At 47.9% G+C, this 20163-nt stretch overlaps 1 protein-coding gene across 2 annotated transcripts in view; it reads right to left on the minus strand.

The window, feature by feature from the left end:
- The window catches only part of LOC138543670 (probable methylcrotonoyl-CoA carboxylase beta chain, mitochondrial), a 1097318-nt gene extending 1085218 nt beyond the window's left edge, over positions 1-12100 (minus strand). The window contains exon 1 of one of the 2 annotated variants that reach the window (XM_069641931.1): positions 11540-12100. In XM_069641931.1, coding sequence (XP_069498032.1) covers positions 11540-11838 — 299 coding nt within the window. In that variant the 5' untranslated portion in view covers positions 11839-12100. Of the gene's footprint in view, positions 1-10697; positions 10754-11539 lie in introns of those variants that run through there. The other variant, XM_069641932.1, reaches the window with a different exon arrangement.
- Positions 12101-20163: the final 8063 nt, after the last annotated feature.

The raw sequence follows: 20163 nt of genomic DNA on the forward strand, positions 1-20163 counted from the left end.
TACTGGGATAAAGAATAAGGTCCTGCATGCACTTAGTAATGAAGGTCAGGCATGTCACACTAACAGGCTTACACAAGGGCAGGCAATTGAGTCTAACCCTTTTCACCTGCAGCCGGTTAATAATGATAAAGCTGGAGCCCAAAAGCAGAGAAAGGGAAGAGAATCAGCCGTGTTGGGACCAAGCCAAGGAGCATAGACGCCAGCAACTATTCCCAGAGACCTGCCAGAGGAGTTTTGCAGGACCGGAACCCTCTACTGTGAAGGTGGGCAGCAGAAGAGAGAAACGCCGTCCGCAGCCAAGCCCGGGTGCAGCTGGAGCTGCGGAAGACCGCGGGGACACAACGCATGTTGAGCAGAAAAGAGAGTTTGGGCCGTGTCTGTGTTTCAGATTCACAGTAACATGAGTCACCTCAAGCATGAGAGGGATACCCAGAGGGCGAAAGGAGATGGTTTGTTGGAATGGGCCCAATATCCTTTGCCCACCACATGCCTTCCAGTTCCAGTGGACCTTCTGGGGGATAACTAGAGCAATGAGGCGAATGTTTTCCTAATGCATTGCTCTTCATATTTGGCATCACAGTTTAGCCTTGCTTGCATGCCTCTCTTTTGTCCATGTCAGCTACCCACATGTGGTATAGTTGCCAGCCCATGTTTAGGGAGCGTTGGACTGCCGCAGTGTGCTTATTACATAGTGTGGACGGTTGCTAAAAGGGGTATACAAATTTACATTGCACGCTTCTTGCCAGGCCTAAAACATCACTCAGCTCATCAGTGGTCTACATGCACACAGCACACCATTTCTTACTTGCCAATGATTAGTGGCAAGTGCCACTTTGAGGCCTGCTATCAAACATGACATAACATACTTAAAGGGAAGACAATTAGCGAGGACAAGGATTTGACTACACCTTCTCAGATGTATAACGTATTAAATCATCAGCAGTCATCGCACCTTTGATCACTCAGGAAGGATAATTAAAGAAGTTATGAAGATATGATAATGATTTCCAGTGATCCAACGTCAAGCAGAAATCTCGCAACAAAAACAATCCCAGTAGCAAGGAATATCTTTCCTGACCTACTACAATGAAAACCAAATTCAGGGTGATTGGTGTGGCCACATATTAAAATGTTCATGGATTACTGGACATCCCCAATGAGTATGAACGCACTTAATAGCGGCTTATTTCTTTGATGGCCCCAGATCAAGGTGAGTTCTTCCCACAGTCGATTCCTCGCTCAACTGACACTCACAAAGATGAGTCAACCTCTTTGGGACTAGGGAGGGGAACCTGCTAAGCTTAACACACCCTAGAGCACAGGGCAAGCTGTATCCCACTGGGGGTAACCCATCTTTAAGGACAAAAGTCCCTAGAAAGGGATATCATTCTCCCTCTCTCCAAGATCCTAGTACTACCCTTTGTTGGCTACATGCTGTGAGAAGCCGGACGGTATTCTCCCACCTACTCTCCCAGGATCTTCCATTCAGATGGCCAGGAAAGGGCCTTCGCTTTTAGATCCCCACCCTGGGGGTGGAGAAGCGAGGGAGGATCACCTGAGTGGAGGGTCACGGGGTACTGTGAGGAGAATACCCAAGGGCCAGACATGGTATTCCCCCTTTCCCAATTATACACCTACCCACTCTCCCTCAGCCTTAATGGGGTATTTCCAATCACACCCCATCTGCCCCTACCCATTTCCAATCAGTACTGGGACAAGGAAGAGGCGATCAGGAGCAATGAGTATTACCCATAGAAACAACACAGGGATATAAAGTGAGGACTACCATCTAACATCTTTCAATTGTCCCACTAATAGAGTCAGGCAAGGTCAGACACATTTCCTCAATTGTGCACACCTGACTCCAATTGACTCACCTGCAGTATAAAAAGGCTGGTTCTGCTAGAATCAGAGAGAGCGAGCTGGGATGCTGACTGGACCAGTGGAGCCAAGGAGCAGGGAGCTGCCAGAAGAGAAGCCTGTAGGATCCAGACGAGAACAGTGTGCCAGGACGCAGGCCCAGTGTTAGTGAGGGGCTGCAGAGTGGCTAGGGAGCCGTGTCTCCAGGGAGACAGAGCGAGGCAGCCTGTATCCTGCCGGCAGTATTCAGGGGAATTCTCATACCTTTGGGACATGTGCTAGTCCCAAGAGTGTCTGAGGGGCAGGTGGCGAGACCCTGATCTTGACCCAAACCCATTTGACCTGCTTACCGGCGCTACGCTACTGTTGGTGAGTTTCATGAGACAGAGAGAAACTCAGTAGCGTGCGGGTGGCTGGAACGGGAGCAGGAGCGTTGTTGAAAGAAGAGTCCGGTGAGCGAAAGAGGGACGAAAGCAAGCAAAAGCTGGAAAGAAGTGAAAGAAAGCAAAGCAAGCGAAAGCTGGAAAGGGGTGAAAGAAAGCAAAGCGGAATGACAGCAAAGTGCGCTGGCAGTGTGGAAACAGCCAAAAGTGGGGGCGACAGAGACCCGAAAGTAAGGAGATGAGTGCAAACGCCCCCAAACGGTGAGAGACAACAAAAAGACAGTGAGAAGGAAACTGGACAGTCAGAAGAGGGTGCAAGCTACCCGAAAGAAATACAGAGATTGCAAGAGGCACGTAAAAGGACAAATGAAGGTGCAAGTGAGCACAGTGAGAAACTGAAGGTGCAAAAGTAAGGACAAGCGTGCAAGAGGCACAGAAGAGGAAAGAAGGGGCAAGTGTGCACTACGCAGGAAGCACAATAAAGTGGAAAAGGACAGAGTGAAAGAGGAACAGAAGAGGAAAAGGTGCCAGTGAATAAGGAGAGGGGTTAGAGATCAGAGTGGTCGCACCTGGGAGGAGCAAAGAACCCGGTGTTCTCAAAGGTCTCTGATACTACCCCCATGAAAGAACTGTACAGTGAAAGGTACATCAAGACAAGAGGAACTTTGTTTGTTTGAGAGCAGAGGGGCCTAGGCTTGTGGAAGGGAACCCTAAGAGGCCAGCTAAAGGCCAAGTTGCACTTTGTGAAGAGAGGCCCAGGCTTTGGGAAGGGAAGCCTGAAAGGCCTAACAGGAACTGTGTCTTTTTGTTTGCAACCGGAAGGATTGAATCTTGGGGAAGGGAACTCCAAGAGACCCAGGGACATTGTGAACTCTATTGATTTACGGCAAGAACCCCACGTGGAAGGTTCCAAGGGCAACCCTTTTGAGTTGGACTAATTTGAACTGGCAGAACTACACCTATTGGTAAGACTACCTGACACCAGCTGTGGTTTACATTTTCTTTTGAATCACCATTCATCCTTTTTGAAGACCCCCTATCACATTTGGATTAAAAGTGTGGGCAAGCATAGGTTTTGACACAGCCAAACTTTGGATTTGGAGTTACGGACATAGACGGCCCTTAGAAACATCAGTTGAGGGAACAACTTCGAGTTATGGCCAGATAGGCATTACTCCAACCCCACAAAGTTTGATAATAAAGGTTTTCAAACTGTTGGTTTGGTATTGTTTATTTATAAAGCGCCTATACACAAGCAAGTGTTTCAAAGCGTTCAAGGAGGGTGGGAACGTGATGAAAACAGTAACAGGCGCTCAGGGCCCTTGAAATTCTGAGACGATAGTAGTCTGCACAGGCAGAGTAAGTGCGTAAAGTCCATATAACAGTTGAGATACAGCAAATAGGCCTGACAGCGATTCTGCAGTTTTAGCAGTGCAATTAAGGGGTGAAGACAAGGGAGAACAGACAGACGATCTTCAGGCATGATGCGTAAGGATTGTGGAAGTGCACCGACTGTCATAAGGAGGGGGGCGGTCCAAGTGCACCCAGTCGGTGGAAACTGCTGTTAGTGCAGAGAGCCACTCTCTTTGGTTATTTCACAAGTGCAGCGAGTGTGGGCGGGGTCTAGGGCCCTGAGGCAAGTGTGAAAGAGGACTGGCTGGTGTGCCTGGGACCTGTGAGATTGAGGTACACCAGGCAGCCAGTCAGCAAGCTGTAAGGAAGAGGAGGGAGAGAGGGAAAGAGCAGAGAGACAGGTTAGCAGGGTAGAGGGAGAGAGAAGGAATGCTTCCTTGTCCATTACCAGATTCTGACATAGCACACACCACTCAAAATTCTGTGTATTTAATTTGAACCTCTATTTTATTTTAGCAACAGATTTTTGAGCTACACAGGCGAACATAGCCAGCCACCTGCTAAAGTTATTTGAATGGAGTCTACAGGCCTCCTATACTTGACGCAATCCACAAACGTCTTATAGAATTGTGGTCCTTTATGTAATCTTGAGAATGAAAATTAATCCTAGCACATGTATATGGAATAAATACTTTGGAATAACATTTCAGTTAATATGTTTGTTGTGTTTTTGTGGTATGCTGATGAGATTAAGTCAATCAGATTGTGCTAAACCCTCCCTACTGTGCTAAACCCTCCCTACTCTTTGCTGGCCAAGAACATTCACCGTTTGACAGTCTATTCTTGACACGGCCCACAGTTAATATTCTAAAGCTCACTCTACAGCAAAAATTAAATGTATGTCTAGGAAAATAAGCCACCATACTTCAAGGGTTACCCGGAGCACATTTTGAGCACTTCATGCATCTAAACTTTCCATTGCATACTGTCTACTCTCCAGATCTGCCTCAAAGCACTTTCCAATTGATGCCAAACAAACTAGGACATACCCAGTGCTTAATTTGTAAGAATATAAGTGCCAGGGCCCAAATATTTTCGTTCACGTCACTGACACATTGAGGCAGGCAGCTCCTAGCCCACTAACAGCATCCACACCTGCTCCATACAGTACCAACATTATTGGTATTAAGGCTGCAAATACCACTGGTTCATTCAGGGAGGAGGATGCATGGTGTGATTTACAGATACCAGTTGACATAAATATTGATATTATTTCAAAACACAATATGTTAAGTGTTTCTTTAAAACACATTATTGTTTAGATTATGCACGGATCTTATCAGTGGCAAGTGGAACACTGTAACAATCTATCAATAGAAAATAAGAGCCAACATGCTTTCCTTCTATGGTAAATTATTGGACCAATGCAAGCAGCATTATAGCTAAACTGATGATTGTGCCCATCAAACACTGCAGCAGGATCATCTTCCTGCGTTTGGCACTCATTCGAGGCACTGCTCTTTGCTATTGGCCTTTTCACTGACCTTGCCCCTGTGTTAGGGTTGCTGGCTGACGACTGTCCTGTTGTCAACCCACGTTGCAGGTTATTGCAGTAGAGAATGTGCATCAATGTCTGATAGACAGAACCCTCAATTAAAGACTGTTAATGTCAAGCAGGTTGATTGGAGCAGTGTGCAGGCATGGCCAGCATCAGTGTCACCTTCTAACTCATTGCTATTCATGGAAATGGATAAAAAGCCATGCCCTGCCAACCTAGTTTATCAAGTTTGTAAATAACAATGAGCAAACCCGGGATGAAGAGACCCAGGTCAGTGCACACTGTTGTTTTTATATTCTTATGACTGACACTTAAAATAATAAAAGATGCCAAAACACCCCAGTATAAATCAAGCTAGGATTAGTAAAAAGGGCTGGGCTGAGCCCTTGCAAGCCCCCCACAAATTTAGTAATGGGCATACCTTTCGTTTTATTTATTACAGATCTTTGGTCCACTTAACAGGACAGATGTGCATGCCATCACCAAACATTCTTCCCCGAGCTACATGCATGCATCCTTCTTCTTCTTCTTCATTATCGGAGGCGTGGGCGGACCCACGCAGGCGCTTCCCCATCCTATAGGATGATGTGCACCGTACCCACTAATTATTATTGAGCTCCATTTAAGCTCACAACTCCTCCCACCTCCCAGTCTGCCTCACAAAATCCAACATCACACTACTCCTCCTCCTGCCTCTCTCTCCATCACCTCCCAGTAAAGTCCTCCCACTCAGCTCAGCCACACCCAACGCAGTCACCCGAACCCTCATCAATTCTCTCTCTGCAACATGTCTCTCACACCTAATCAAAAAATGTCCCACCGTTTCAGGCACCCCACACACCGCACAGTCCCTTGATTCACACTTTCCTATTCGAAGTAGACAGTCATTCAGCCCCACATGACCTATCCTCAACCGATTCAGCATCACCTCCTCCCCCCTCCTCCATTCTGAACTCCCTGCATCCACCTTCACCGACACTTTCCCACGAACACCGAACATCCACCTGCCCTTCACCCCACTCACCCACCTCTCCTGCCACTCATCCAGGACCCGTCTCACCATCACAGCCTTCACCTCATCCACACTCAAAGGCAACCTCAGATCAATCGCTCCCCTCCTCATACCCTCACCCGCAGCCAGATCCACCAACTCATTTCCCAAAATGCCACTGTGACTGGGAACCCACGCCAACTCCAAATCCATACCCCCGCGCACACACCCATCAATCTTCATCCTAATGTCCAAAATCACATCCTTGCTATCACCATCCCCTGCCACAATCGCCTGTAACCCACTCAATGAATATGAGAACACCACCACTTTCTCATACCCCAACTGACACACCCCATCAATCACCAATGCAATCGCCACCAACTCAGCCGTACAAATAGACACATCATTCGTCAGTCGTCCTATTTTATACTCCCCAATGCTTTCTAGATAATACGCCATTCCCACTCTCCCAGACACAGGATCCTTTGAACCATCCGTAAACACCGTGTATCCTTCCTTTCCTGCCACATACTCCTGACCCAAAGCTTTGATCTCACCCCGCATACCTCTCTTCTTCGATACCACATTCGCCAACTACAAACACACCTTTGGAGATCTCATCATCCATCTCGGCCTTCTCTCCACATCCGTATCTGTCACAATCATCAAATCACCTACACCCCACTGCACTCCCTTCTCCCACATGTGAAACCCAAAAGTGGCCCCCTTCCTACTCCACCGATCCCTGTAATAGTCAAACCTCCAATTATACTTCAAACATTCACGCACCGGATGAGCCACACTCTTCGCACTGCACTTCACCCACCATCTCATATTTAACGCATCGCTCCTCAACCGCAATGGCATCTCTCCCACAAGCACCTGAACCGCATTCACTGGAGAGGACCTCATCACACCCGAACACACTCTCAATGCCCTCGCCTGTACCCTATCTAACCGCAACTTCTGACTCGACGTATAACCCACTGACACCCAAAATCCATCACACTCAAAATCAACCCCTTATACAACATTCGTAAACACTTTTGTTGCGCACCCCATTCTTTCCCAGTCACCGCCCGCAACAAATTCAGCCTGCGTTTACTCTTATCCACCACACCATCCACTTGCACATCCCAATTCAACTTTCTATCCAGAATCACCCCAAGTACCGAAACTCTTCCACGCTCTTCACCCTCATACCTTTCAAAACCAGATTCAACTCCTGCTGCACTCTTTTCCTTGAAAACACCATACTCACACTCTTATCCACAGACACCGAGAAACCCCATTTCCCACACCACTCCTCCATGCGTACTATCGCAGCTTGCAACCGTCTCTGTACCAACAACAAACACCGCCCTCTTACCCAGACCACACCATCATCCGCAAAGAAATCCACCTGACACCCAATTCCTGCCAAAGCCTGAATCAACCCATCCACCATCGCATTAAACAGCATCGCACTAATCACACTCCCCTGCGGCGTCCCATTCTCCCTCTTCCAAACTTCAGACAGCACCCCCCTCACTCTCACCTGAAGGGTCCTATCTGCCAAAAATGCCTTGATCCACCGAAACATTCTTCCCTTCACACCCATCTCCAACAGTCTCACTAACAACCCTCCCTTCCACACCATATCATACGCCTTCTCCAAATCCAAAAAGAACGCTCCCACCAACTCTCCATCACATAATGCCTCCTCCACCCCAGTCACTAATCTCACTAATGGATCAGCCACCGACCGATTCCTCCTGAACCCACTCTGAAAGTCACTCAAACATCCATTCGACTCCAAATAAAACCCCAATCGCTCAACCACCATCCGTTCCATAACCTTACACAGCACAACAGTCAACGCAATCGGTCTATATGACTTACACTCTGTAGGAACCTTGCCACCCTTCAAAATCGCCACTACAATCGCTCTTTTCCACAACTTCGGCAAAACTCCATTCTTCCAGATCTCATTGAGCAGCGCTAATACCTCTAACTTACATTCCCCAGGCAACTTCTACAAAAATACATACATAACTCCATCCACCCCAGGGCTAGACCACTTCCCCTTCCGAATCGCTCCATTCAACTCCACCATCGAAAATGAAACCTCATATTGCTCCTCCCAAGGCCCAACATTCGCCACCACCTCTCGCGTCTCCTCCTCTACCACACCCATTCGTATCCTCACCTCTTCTGGGAAGTTCCTCGAACTGTGAACCCCCGCAAAATACTCCCCCAACAAATTCGCCTTACCCCATCCTCACTAATCACCTCTTCTCCTTTCAACAACACAGACATACCACCCTGCAACCTCATTAATCCGGACATCCGCTTGAACTGCTTCCAAACCTTACTCACACCAGAATCACTCCCCCGCGACCCACAATAGCCCCTCCAATATCCTCGCTTTCTTTCCCTAATCACCCTCTGCGCCACCGCCTTAGCCTTCTTATATGCCACCAGATCCTCCAACATTCCCGTTCTCACCGCTCTTGCTCTAGCCTTCTTTCGTGCCACCACTGCTCTTGAACATTCCACCGTCCACCAAGGAACCTCGATCTTCCCACCCTTCCCCTTCTCAACCTCAGGAATTGCTGCCACAGACGCTGCTCTCATTCCCTGCACCAGATGCTCATTCCATTCATCCACCCCCCCCCCCTCTCTTCCCCTTGGAACAATCAAATCCCGACACACTCCCTTGTACACCTCCCAATCAGCCTTCCTAAAATTCAACCGACTCCCAGTCATGTCATACGTGACCTGATCCCTACCTCACCCCTCACAGTCACCAAAATAGCAGAATGATCGCTCCCCATGTCTCCATCCTCACGCATCTCCCAATCACATACACCCGCAATTGCAGCAGTCACCCAGGTCAAATCCAAGCACAACAGCTTCCCAGTCCTCACATCCAACCTCGTACCCGACCCATCATTCAGCAATACCAGACTCAATTCATCCGCCATGTCTTCCAACAGTTCTCCATTCGTATCAGTCCTATCACTACCCCACAAGGTGTTGCCACTGTTAAAATCGCCACACAAAACACACGGTCCCACATGTCCTCTTATCACTCCAGTCAACACACCCACTTCCACCACCTCACACGGATTATAATAATTCAGCACCAATACTTCCGATCCTCCTACCCGAATCCCTGCCCCAATCGCCTCTACTGCTCCATCCACCACAATCTCACTTGCAATCAACCCCTTTCGAACTGCTAAAGCCACACCCCCCCTCTCCCCTCCAACCTATCCTTACGAAACAACTCAAAACCTGGTATCACAAATCTCAAATCACCCCTCAACCACGTCTCCTGAATACAAACCACGTCAACATTCAATTCCTCACACAACACCGCTTTCAACTCTTGTCCATTCCTCAACAAACTCCTCGCGTTCCACTGCAAAATCCTCATGCCGGCACCCCACTCAGCTTTCGCACTTTAGCAACCTTCTTAAACACATCTTCTTCTGATACATCTACAACATTCAAAAACCTCCTCCCAGCTTCCACCACTCCTTTCGTAAGATCTGATGAACTGATAGTCGTATTCCCCTGAACCAGATCCAGCACATTCACTATAAAGCACAAAAACTCAGTTTTCGGGACAACCACCATTTCTACACCTTTCACTTCACCCACCACTTTCTTTCTTCCCACAACCTCATCCACCACCAACTTTTTCTCACTCACCTCACTCACTACCCGTACTGGTTTCACCTTTGCAACAGCCTGCGCATAAGACAGACCTTCCGCCGCCCTCACCTGTACCACTTCTCTCGCCACCCTGTAACTCTCACACCCCCTAAACGCGGAAGAATGCTCCCCCCCACAATTCACACATTTCTCCGGAGTCCCCACCATGCATTCCTTTATGTCATGATCTCCACCACACCTCCCACAGTGTCTCTCATTCCTGCATGCTCTCGCCACATGTCCAAATCGTTGACACTTATAACACCTTAATGGCATTGCCACATATGCTTTCACACGATACCTCTGATAAGCCATCTCCACCACCTCCGGACACTGCGTTCTCTCAAATCTCACTGCCACAGTTGTAGACACCACATCCCCATGTGCATCCCTCCTCCCCAACCTCCACGCCTCCACCACCCCCACTCCCGCCAGTTGCTCCTCCACCTCAGACATGCTCATAACCACTGGCACTCCATACAGCACCCCCTTACAAGACACTCCACTTTGGTCAAACACTCTTACCGCATGTCTACCCAGACAATGCACCTCCAGAATCTTTGCTTTGCTATCAGCAACCGACCCCTCCACCAACAACCGACCCCCTGCCACCACTTGTACCCGACATATCTCTCACTGAGGCTTCCAGCCCCTCCAAAGCGCACTTTTCTGGAGTCCCCGACCCTGAGATGTCCCGGACCAGCCCCCCTTCATCATCCCTCTGAGAGGATCTGCTGCGATGCCGTCCCTCATTTCCCTCCTTCCCCCTCTCCACAGGTGTAGATTTCACAGATGATGTCTTCCCCCTCGACCCCCCCTTTCTTTCCAACCTTCCCTTTCCCCTTACCCATTCTTACCACCTCCTCTGAGCACTCGCACTCCTTGCATCCGTCTCCAGAGACCGCTCCTCCTCCTCGAACCCAGCACCCTCCACCCAGTCACTGCTCCGCCCTGCCTGTGTCCGCCGTCTCTGAGAGTCTCCTCTCCTCTGCCAACACACTATTCCAGAAGACATGCGCAGTGAGACAGGAATCCGTAGCTCAGACACTGTGCGGGGAGCCCAGTGAGTGTCCATGCATGCATCCCTCCCACCCCTTTTGTCTATGGCACCTATTCCCTCCCCATTCTCTTATCTCCACCACGCACTTTTTTTCTTAAACAGACTAAAGTCTGGATATCCATGGCGGGGAAACAGTACTCCAATTTCACAACGAGGCTAGGTTGTCTAAGCTTCCTACAGTAGTGACTTGGCACAACATGCATGAAAACTGCATAACATGCGGTCAAACCATAAAATGTTTTCTGGCAAGCAGTGCTGGAAAAGGACAAAATGTACTGGGTGGGCACCTCTACCTCGCCCCCTTTACGCATGGGGGGGGGGGGGGGCAGAGCTAAGTGTCAAATGATGTGCATGCCCTGAATATAGGATGCTGGCAGCTACTTGGTATGGTGCTCATTTCCTCTGTCAGAATAGTCACCCAGACAGTAAAATGTGTGCAAAGACTGAGACAAAGATACAGGTTGGACAGTTTCATTGGTTAAGTTTGGGCTGTTGGCAAATAAAGGACGACTTTCAGATGCAGCCTCTGGGGGAAAACGGTGCGCAGGCAACTTGTTCCAGCCCAATTCCTCCCCTGCTGTCATAAGCGGCTCATTTGCAAAAATGAAACGAACGTTGGGTGCATTTACCTTTGCAAGCACAGCTCACTGTTCCTGGCATTTTGTTCATAGACATGTCTGTGTATGGGCTGAAAATGTCCATCTATCACTGGGAACGAGGTAGAACGGTGGTGTTCGGCCCCCCTCCTTGGAATGATATTGGGCAAGGAGCTGCTGCTTCTGTAACAGGGAATCTTTAGGGCTGGCTCTTGTACCCTTGAAACTTTTCTCTGCGGTATCCATTCAGACCGGCTTCCGCTCACGGGGCAGAGCGATATACTTCTGCACAGAGGGTCTGCAGCAGTTATTCTAAACAGCTGGGAGAACATGGGACTGGATTCCAACTGAGACGCCGCACAACATAAGCAGTCCAGAAGCAACACACAAACACCCGTCACTTATCTTGCCCTATCTGGAGGATCACTTTGCACTTCGTTCACCAGAATCTCTGGACTGCAGTCACATGGCCAACAATAAAAACGTACGATTCCAACATGCCTCCAACACGCTAGCCGTACCAGTGTATAGAAAAGGGCTGCGACTTTAACATATAAAAACGCTTGCAGGGGTGAATACAGCCTCAGGCAAAGTACAGGTGGGACACTGATAAGACATAGAAGAAGGACACATACCGTATCCACGCCATCTTTTTGGTTTTAATAGTTAAGTGTAACATCCTTTCCAGACAAACGATTCACATCTTCTATTGTGAAATGCTCAACGCGGTAGCGAAGTGAGAGGTGTTTTATCACATATTTGGACGAAAATAAATAACACTCACATTTCTACAAATTAAAGTCTCTTGATAGTATTAATTTAGATATCAAATGATGTACTGAATTGAACAAGCATTCCTTAATAGGAAATTATTACTTCAAATAAAAGAAAATATTACATGTTTCTCCCATCTCCAGCTTTGAAAATAAAGACATCACTTACATGTTCTAAGATGGCCGCTTTGTGTTCGGACCGCTTAGTGGCCAACATTTCACCAGAAACTGTCAGCCCTGGACGCCATGCTGGTGGAAAAAAGTCCCTTTCCATTAGCTACAGCTTGACGTCCGCGGTTGCCAACTGGATGCCTCCCTTTTTGCTTTCATTAAGTATGAATGTTAGCTCTCTATTTTCTTTATTAGAAATCCGTGATTGGGGTCGTTTTACTTATAGACAGGATTAGTTGGTTCATTAGATTCCCCAGGAGATGGCGCCAGAGACTCAATTCTATGTCAAGACCATGGGCCTCATTACAGCTCCGGCATAGCTCTCGACTCACACGCTTTTGGCGGGTGTCACCCGCCTTGTAAACAGCTGACTCACCCGTCAAGCCTCCTGCACGCCCATTCATTTCAATGGGCCTCTCACCCGCCAAAAATAAAATCGGGTGTTTTCACCCGCCTTTACAACACAAATGGTTGAGAGCTATGGCTCCGGTGGTCATACATGTCACCTTTCTGAGGCACCTAGGAGGGAGATTTCACGAAAGAATTCGGGAGAAATTAATTTCCCCATAGGCATGCATTGGGGCTAGAATTTTTTCAGGGGGAGTACTGAAAAATAGCAATATTTTTCCATACCTTTCATTTCAAAATCGGGAGTCTCCCGCCTAAATCAGGAGGGTTGGCATGTCTGGGTGGTAACCCTGCCAGTGATACCCGCGGATTGCTGCCGGACCCGTAAGAAATGACCAGCGTCTGACTTCCCGGTGCCATGGTTATTCCGGTAATTTTATTAGTCCCCATTCCCATGCAGTCCCATAGGACTCCATAGCAATGGGGACACTGGAGCACCGGCAACGTTAACAATGGTGCAGTTGCTCCTGTGAGAACTCTGCCAGCGGGTGCCGTCCCACCCGGCAGGTCTGACCCTGGCGGGTGGGATAGCACACGCCCGCAGAGTTGTAGTGTGCCGGTCCGTAAACAACGGTGCCAGTAGACTTATCTGCACTATTGTTTCCGGGCTGGCACTATTGTAACGAGGCCCCATGTTTTCTTAGTCGAGCAACAAAACATAAGAACAATAATAAATTAGCCAAAAATAACTACATTCTTGTAACTTTCACTCCTTTAGCACCTGTCTTGTGTGCCCACAATGCTCCTCTGGCCCCCGTGAACCCCCTAGCAACAGAGCACACACATAGAGGTGCTTGCTGTCTTTATTGCAAACACACGCAGCAGAGTTACGTCAATCTGCAGCGTGTGTGCCCTTAAAGGGGAAGCACCACACTCCTTTTTCATATCAAACAACAACAGAAGGCAAATACAAACATGTCAAAACTGGTACACTGCACACAAGATAAATATCCCTTTATTAGCTACCGTCCCAGTCCCAAAAGTCACTATCCAGCCCATCAGTTCAGGGGTCCAGTATATACTAATTGAGATGGGCAGGCTTCCCCCTCTCGACTCTTTGGGTATTTCTCCTACGCCCCTCCCGCATCAGGCCCTCCTCACCTGCGTCCCTCGACCTAGGGGACTCGGCGGATGGGCCAGGCCACCGCCCTCGTCTGGTATCTCACCACAGTCTCTTCTCAGGATCGCCTCCGGCCTGGTCTCATCCACCTTCTTGGAGAAACTGGCAATGTGGGTCACTGTTGGCAGTCCCATCCGATGCAGTCACCTTCGAGCCCTGCACCGGCACCACATCCATCAGACCCGGCTCATACGTTAGTGACAGCTTGCCTTGTGGATGCCGGTTCTTCACAAGTACTTATTCCCCAGGACTCAGCTGCTGAGGCCAGAGGCCTCACCTGGTGTTCTCTCCCTCGGTTCGGATCCTCCTTTCCCACTCCACCTGAGCGTAATCAGTTACGGCCGGTACCCGCTCCCGCACTTCAGGGATCAGACCACTCAGACACCGCTGAAACACTGCCTCCGCTGGTGCCACTCCAGTGGATGCATGGGGGGTGGTCCTGTATTCCCTCAGGAACTGATACAGCTTTTGCAGGCAGTGTCCTTGGCCATGAGCAATGCGAAAAACCTTGTTCAAAGTCCTCATGAATCTTTCAGCTTCGCCGTTGGCACAGGGCCAGACTGGTGTAATCCTCCGATGCTGTATTCCGCAATCTCCCATCAGCTGGGCGATGCTGTCCCCTTGGAATTCGGATCTGTTGTCTGAACACAGGGTCTGTGGCAGGCCGTGAGTGGCGAAGATCTTTTTGAGGGCCACTGCCACCTTGTCAAAAGAGACCGAATCCACGAACTCCACCTCAGGGTACCTTGCCCACTCATCCATCACCACCAGGAAATGAGTGTCCCGGCCTGTGGACCAAAATCATCATGGACGTTCTCCCATGGCCTAGTTCCATGGAGCATTGTCTCAATGAGAAGCTCCCTTTGTGCTGGGGCAGCCGCCTGGCACCACACACAGGCAGAGACAAACTCCTCCACCCGTCTCTCAAGGTCTGGGAGCCAAACCTTCTGTCGTAGCCGTGCCTTCGTTTTTGCAATTGCTTGGTGGCCTTGGTGTGCCAGCTCAATGACTTGGGGAACCTTGCACAATAGTATGACAATGCGGTCACCCCTGAGCAAAAGCCTCGACTCAGCAAACGTCAGTTCATCTTTTACTCTCCACAATTGTTTTAGCGATGACTGCGCATCCTGGGTGCTGTGTGCCAGCTTGTCCACCACCGACTTCCACAATCCTTGCTGAAGGGCCACCTTTAGCATTCAGAAGCACTCGTCTTCGGCCGCTGCCTTTTTCCAGCTCCTGAAGAGGCACCGGGTTTGGGGTTGCCGCCTCCACAATCACCCTCATGTGTTCGTCAGCCTCCTCCCCACTGATGTTACCATGTCCTTCCACCTTGCCTCTGGGGTGCCTAGACAGATAATCTGCAGTGTTGTTACTGCCAGGCCCATAGACCAGCGAGACCCCATATTCTAAGAGCGCCAGCATCCACCTCTCAATCCGGCCCGGAGGTTTGGAAGACGAGCCAGCCATGATGGGCAGCAGAGGCTTGTGGTCAGTTACCACCGTAATGGGCTGTCCCAGCACGTACAGGCGAAAATGCTGACACCCCTATAGGACTGCCAGAGTCTCCCTCTCGATTTGCGAGTATCACTGCTCTGTCTCAGATAGTGCCTTGCTCACGTAGGCAATCAGCCCAATCTCCCCATTAGCGTCCGTTTGAGTGAGAACTGCACCCAGACCAAGGGCTGGCGTCCACCACGAACTCTGACGTCAAAGATGGATGAAAAAATGCCATAGTGTCCTCCGCCGTCAGCGCTCCCTTCACATCTTCGAAAGCGGCCTGCTCCAGCAGACCCCATTGACACATTGCCTCTTTCTTGGTGAGACTCCTCAGGGGCTCCGAACTGGAGGCTAGTGTCGGGGAGAAGCTGGATCCCCCCCCCCAGGGCAGTGGGGGGCCAGCAGCCATACCCTCACCAGCTATGGGAGGCCCCAACACCTCCAATATGGCCCCCAGAAATGCAACAGAGTCCCAAGCAGGCAGCAGCATGTTTCAAATTGCATTTATTTCTAGGCAAAGAAAAAAGAAAAAAGCCAAAGAAAAGCACAGAGCATCTTGCATCGCGAGTTCAGGCGCCGTCTCCCCCGGGGCTGTCTTGCAAGTAAGTTTTATAATCACACTGCAGGCTGACCTCACAGAATTGGATCAGCTCCCAGAAACCTATCTCCTCCTGTTATTGGCTGCAAAGTGGTGGGTAACATATGTAGCCCTTATAGAGAGCCTGATAATTGGATATTAACCTCCTGCGTCAGTGGGCTGATTTAGCTGTGCCAGCCCCCATTACCTAATTCTAATCTTGTTGCAATGTGACTTTGTTCCCATAACTTTTAGCTGAACAAGCAGTTTGCACCTGGGCTCTGGCTTGTTACAAGTTATGTTTCAATGTTGTGCGTGTCCTTGAGAAAATGTCTTTCTTTCCCAGAAAGAAAAAAAGCACACTGGGTTGCCGTGATATATTCGCATTTGTGGATAATTAAAAAATGTCTGTCTGCAGAAAGCAATTTTATCTTGAATTTGCGGCCTTGGCAGTTCGAATGTTTTGCGAGGAGTGTTGATAAGGCTCCCCAGCCAGTGTTCAGTGAGTGAAATGAACTTAGCTGTAATTTTCCTGAAACATAGCTTTACACTGTGCATTTAGACCATGTTAATTCATATAGGCATTTGCAAGCCTTTAAACAGGGATTTTTGTGTTTGTAGATTCTGATATTGCAGCATTGATTCTAATGTAGCATAGAAGTTGCACTGTTGGTGAAGTGGGTGTGTTTTAGCATATTTGTCACCCATGGGTGCGCTGGGGCCTGGTTCAAATGATAAGTGCGCTCCTTGTTCTTCCTGTTGTTCTTCTATGTATGCGCTTGGGGTGCGGGGGCATGGATTTGGTCTCGATTTTCCCTCTTCAGTCCCCCCTCTGGTCGACTTTGTCGACCACACCACCAAGCAACATTCACCTCCTTCCGGTCTGCATATCCTTGCCAATTCCTTGAAGTGTCCATAATTTTCTGCATTGTTGTTGATGAACAGTACATATAGGAGTGTTCTCCTTCTGTGTTCCACCACACTCACTTCCCTTCGTACTTCCTCTGATCACAGGGAGTGGCCACCTTTATTACTGCTGGAACCATGTTGCGCACCGCTATCTTAGTCCGGCTCTTCCTTTCACCATGTCTCTTATTTGAATTCCGATGTCTTCTTCTGTTGTTCTCTTGCAATGTATCTCTATCTTGCACAATGGTGCTGTGCTCGGTACTCGTCCTTCCGTTATCACCTTCAAGCAACCAGGTAGTCATGATGTCATCCATTACCATGCAAGCACTAGCTAGTTCTTTGCTTTCTCTTTTCAGATGCATTTTTTGCTGATCATTCTTTGGTATGCTGGTACTTCACCCACTCATTCTTCTTTCTCGTTCGAGAAGTAATTCCCCCCTCTTTTTACTTCTCTGTCTGTTTCTCTTCTTCCGTTGTTTTTCATCTTGGTGAATGTGTCACTCTTCACATCTTCCTTGGTCATCACCAACAAGGGCATGCTGATGCGCACCAATGAACACTCTCCTCCCCAATTCAGTGGTAGTTTCTCTTGGTCTTTGGATGCATGTGCTCAATAGTAGTCCATAAGCAGTGATGTTCCTGCTCTCATCTCGCAACTTCTCTCAACCTTCTTGCATCCAGCATGATTGTCCACTTCTTGTCACTGTTGTGCTGGTAACATAACGTTGGTATCTTAACAGTATACGTCCTTCTTCAGTGACCGTCTTTGCTCTTTTCTCCCACTCTGTTAGGCACTTATCATATTTTTGTCTTTTTCCTTTTATTTTTTCTTCTCTCTTTTTGTTTTTCTTTCTTCTTTTATTATTTATTTATTTATTTATTTATTTATTTATTTTTTCAATCTCAATGTTGCTGTCTTCCCTTGCAATCTTCTTCGCACCTTGTCATACATGGGCGTCGTGCTCTGCTGTAGTAATTTCTGTTGTAATCAATTCTCTTCCGGCATATGTTAAAGAACAGTCAGGACAGCTCTCTCCAGTGGTGTCCCTACCAATTTTGTACATGTGTGCATGTTGTTGGTCACTTCTGATATGTGTGTTATGTGTATGTTTTACTCCCCTTGTGTCTGCCTTTAACTCTCCTTACTTTAGCAGCAGCTTTTCCTTACCCACTGACGCCGTAACTGTTCCTGCTTAGGTTAGGGAATGTTAGCAGGGGATACAGCGGTAATGCTCACTATTACATATCATTTTCAAAGTACCACCCCCATTATTTCGTTCATCATTAATAGTCCCATCGTGAAGGTAAAAGTCCTTATTTGCGTGCCCATAACCACTTACGCTGCTGGGTCCTTGCAGCTGATGAGATGATAAAGTTGCCCGCCTGAAAATCGCAAGAAAAGCGTTAATACGTTAGTACATGTTAGTAACCTCAAGCTCCGCGAACTAAACAATCACTAAGGGCAAAAATCAAACCTTCCCCTGGACATTTCGTGTTTTCAAAATTTCTCAATATGGGTAGGGAAAATCTTGGGCTGTTTATTCAATGCAAGCAAGGAAATATACTTCAGGGAAACATGCTCTAAGGGGTCTGAGGTTCTTGATAGGGTGGGCAATTGAGTGGGGAATGCTACACAATGTTTTAATCAGTAGGCCTCACAGTTTCTAATGGAAGATAACATTAAGGAAATTTCCTACACATTTCTAACAGCATACATACGCAACAACCTGCATGTGCGGGGAAAAGAGAAGAAACAAAACAGTGTTACAGCTGTAGGTGCAAAAAATGTAATATGAAACTCAATTAAACTTTGGAAATGCGTGTGTCAGTCCCTATTCTAGTTGCTAGTGTGCGTTGGACCATGGGATGGCCATGTTTCCCTAACTCGGGAGAGTTCGTGCTATTTTGCAGTTCATGAAAATCTCTTGCGTTGGCCCTGTTGATCGTTGCTCCCTCGTTGCCAGGGTGGCCACCGCTTTGTAGGGCTTGACGCCTTACACTTCTGACAAAGTCTGTCAGGAGGGGAAAATGTCCCACTGTAGTCCATAGCCATTGGGTGTTGGTTGTCCGTTGTCTTCAGGCCTGCCCTGGGTCCTTTGTATCTGGCGAGAAATGAAATGGAAGCGCTTGAGACCTGAGAATTTACATATTCTTCATTTTCTTGACCTAACCTCTCTGCACTACTCTCACACTATTCAGTGTCCTAGTGGAAGGAGCCAATGGTACACCTATGCACCATCCTGTCACCACCTGGTGGCGTTCAATGGCGGTCTGACTGTAAATTATTACACAATTCGGAATGTACCCAGAAAATGGGTAGGCACTTAATTTATGTGAAGATACTCATTACACACTTGGATCATATATATGCAATTTGGGTGCTAGTGTACAAATAGGCCTTTAGATCTTTGTATTTACTGTGCTCTTGTTATAAGTTATTTATAGTGCGTGCCTTTGTCCCGTGGGGCATCAGGCACTGACAAGCTAAATAGGGAAACATCAGGGTGGTAAATTTGTCATATAGGGTGGCTGTGTTTCTAAATTAAGTGCACCATGTTACTTAGTTAAGATAATCGCAGGGTTTTTAAAACTTTTTTTTTTCTTTTTTTTTCTATGGCTCCTCTCTCACTTCTCAGGGCGTGCCTCGCAGTGAACTGCAGGCACTTTAAGCTGGTACTAATGAAATCCGCTACCAATTTACTCCCATTCTCTCTATCCCACCCCATGTCCACTTTTTAAAGCCTACCTACTCTGTTAATTACTCATTTAGTCTAGTATTTTATTACTCCACTACTGTAATTACTGTTACATTTAAACAATATATATTTCTAATTACTGTTACATTTAAACAATATATATTTCTCCCCCCAATCTCTGCTCTCAAATTTTAATACAACCATCATTCTCCAGTTCGTGCAGCAATGACCTCTTTCCCTATGTGTGTTGGCTAATGCATTTGTGCCAGTGCTATTTTCAAAAGCGCTAGTGGCATCACCACTTGCACTGTTATTTTGTCGCCAAATTAATTCTGTTGGGAACATGGACCATCCACCCTTTACCCCTATTTCTCTCCTCCTGTGGTGAACTGTCAATGAAATGTAGGCCTCCCCCCTCAAGTGCACCTTCTTCCACCTTGTGTGTCTCATTTAATTGTTCTGTGTTAATCGTGTATTCATGAGCCCAGTCTCCTCACTGAAAGATG

Source organism: Ambystoma mexicanum, chromosome 1q (assembly GCF_040938575.1).
Source record: "Ambystoma mexicanum isolate Mex_15411 chromosome 1q, UKY_AmexF1_1, whole genome shotgun sequence".
Taxonomy (NCBI): domain Eukaryota; kingdom Metazoa; phylum Chordata; class Amphibia; order Caudata; family Ambystomatidae; genus Ambystoma; species Ambystoma mexicanum.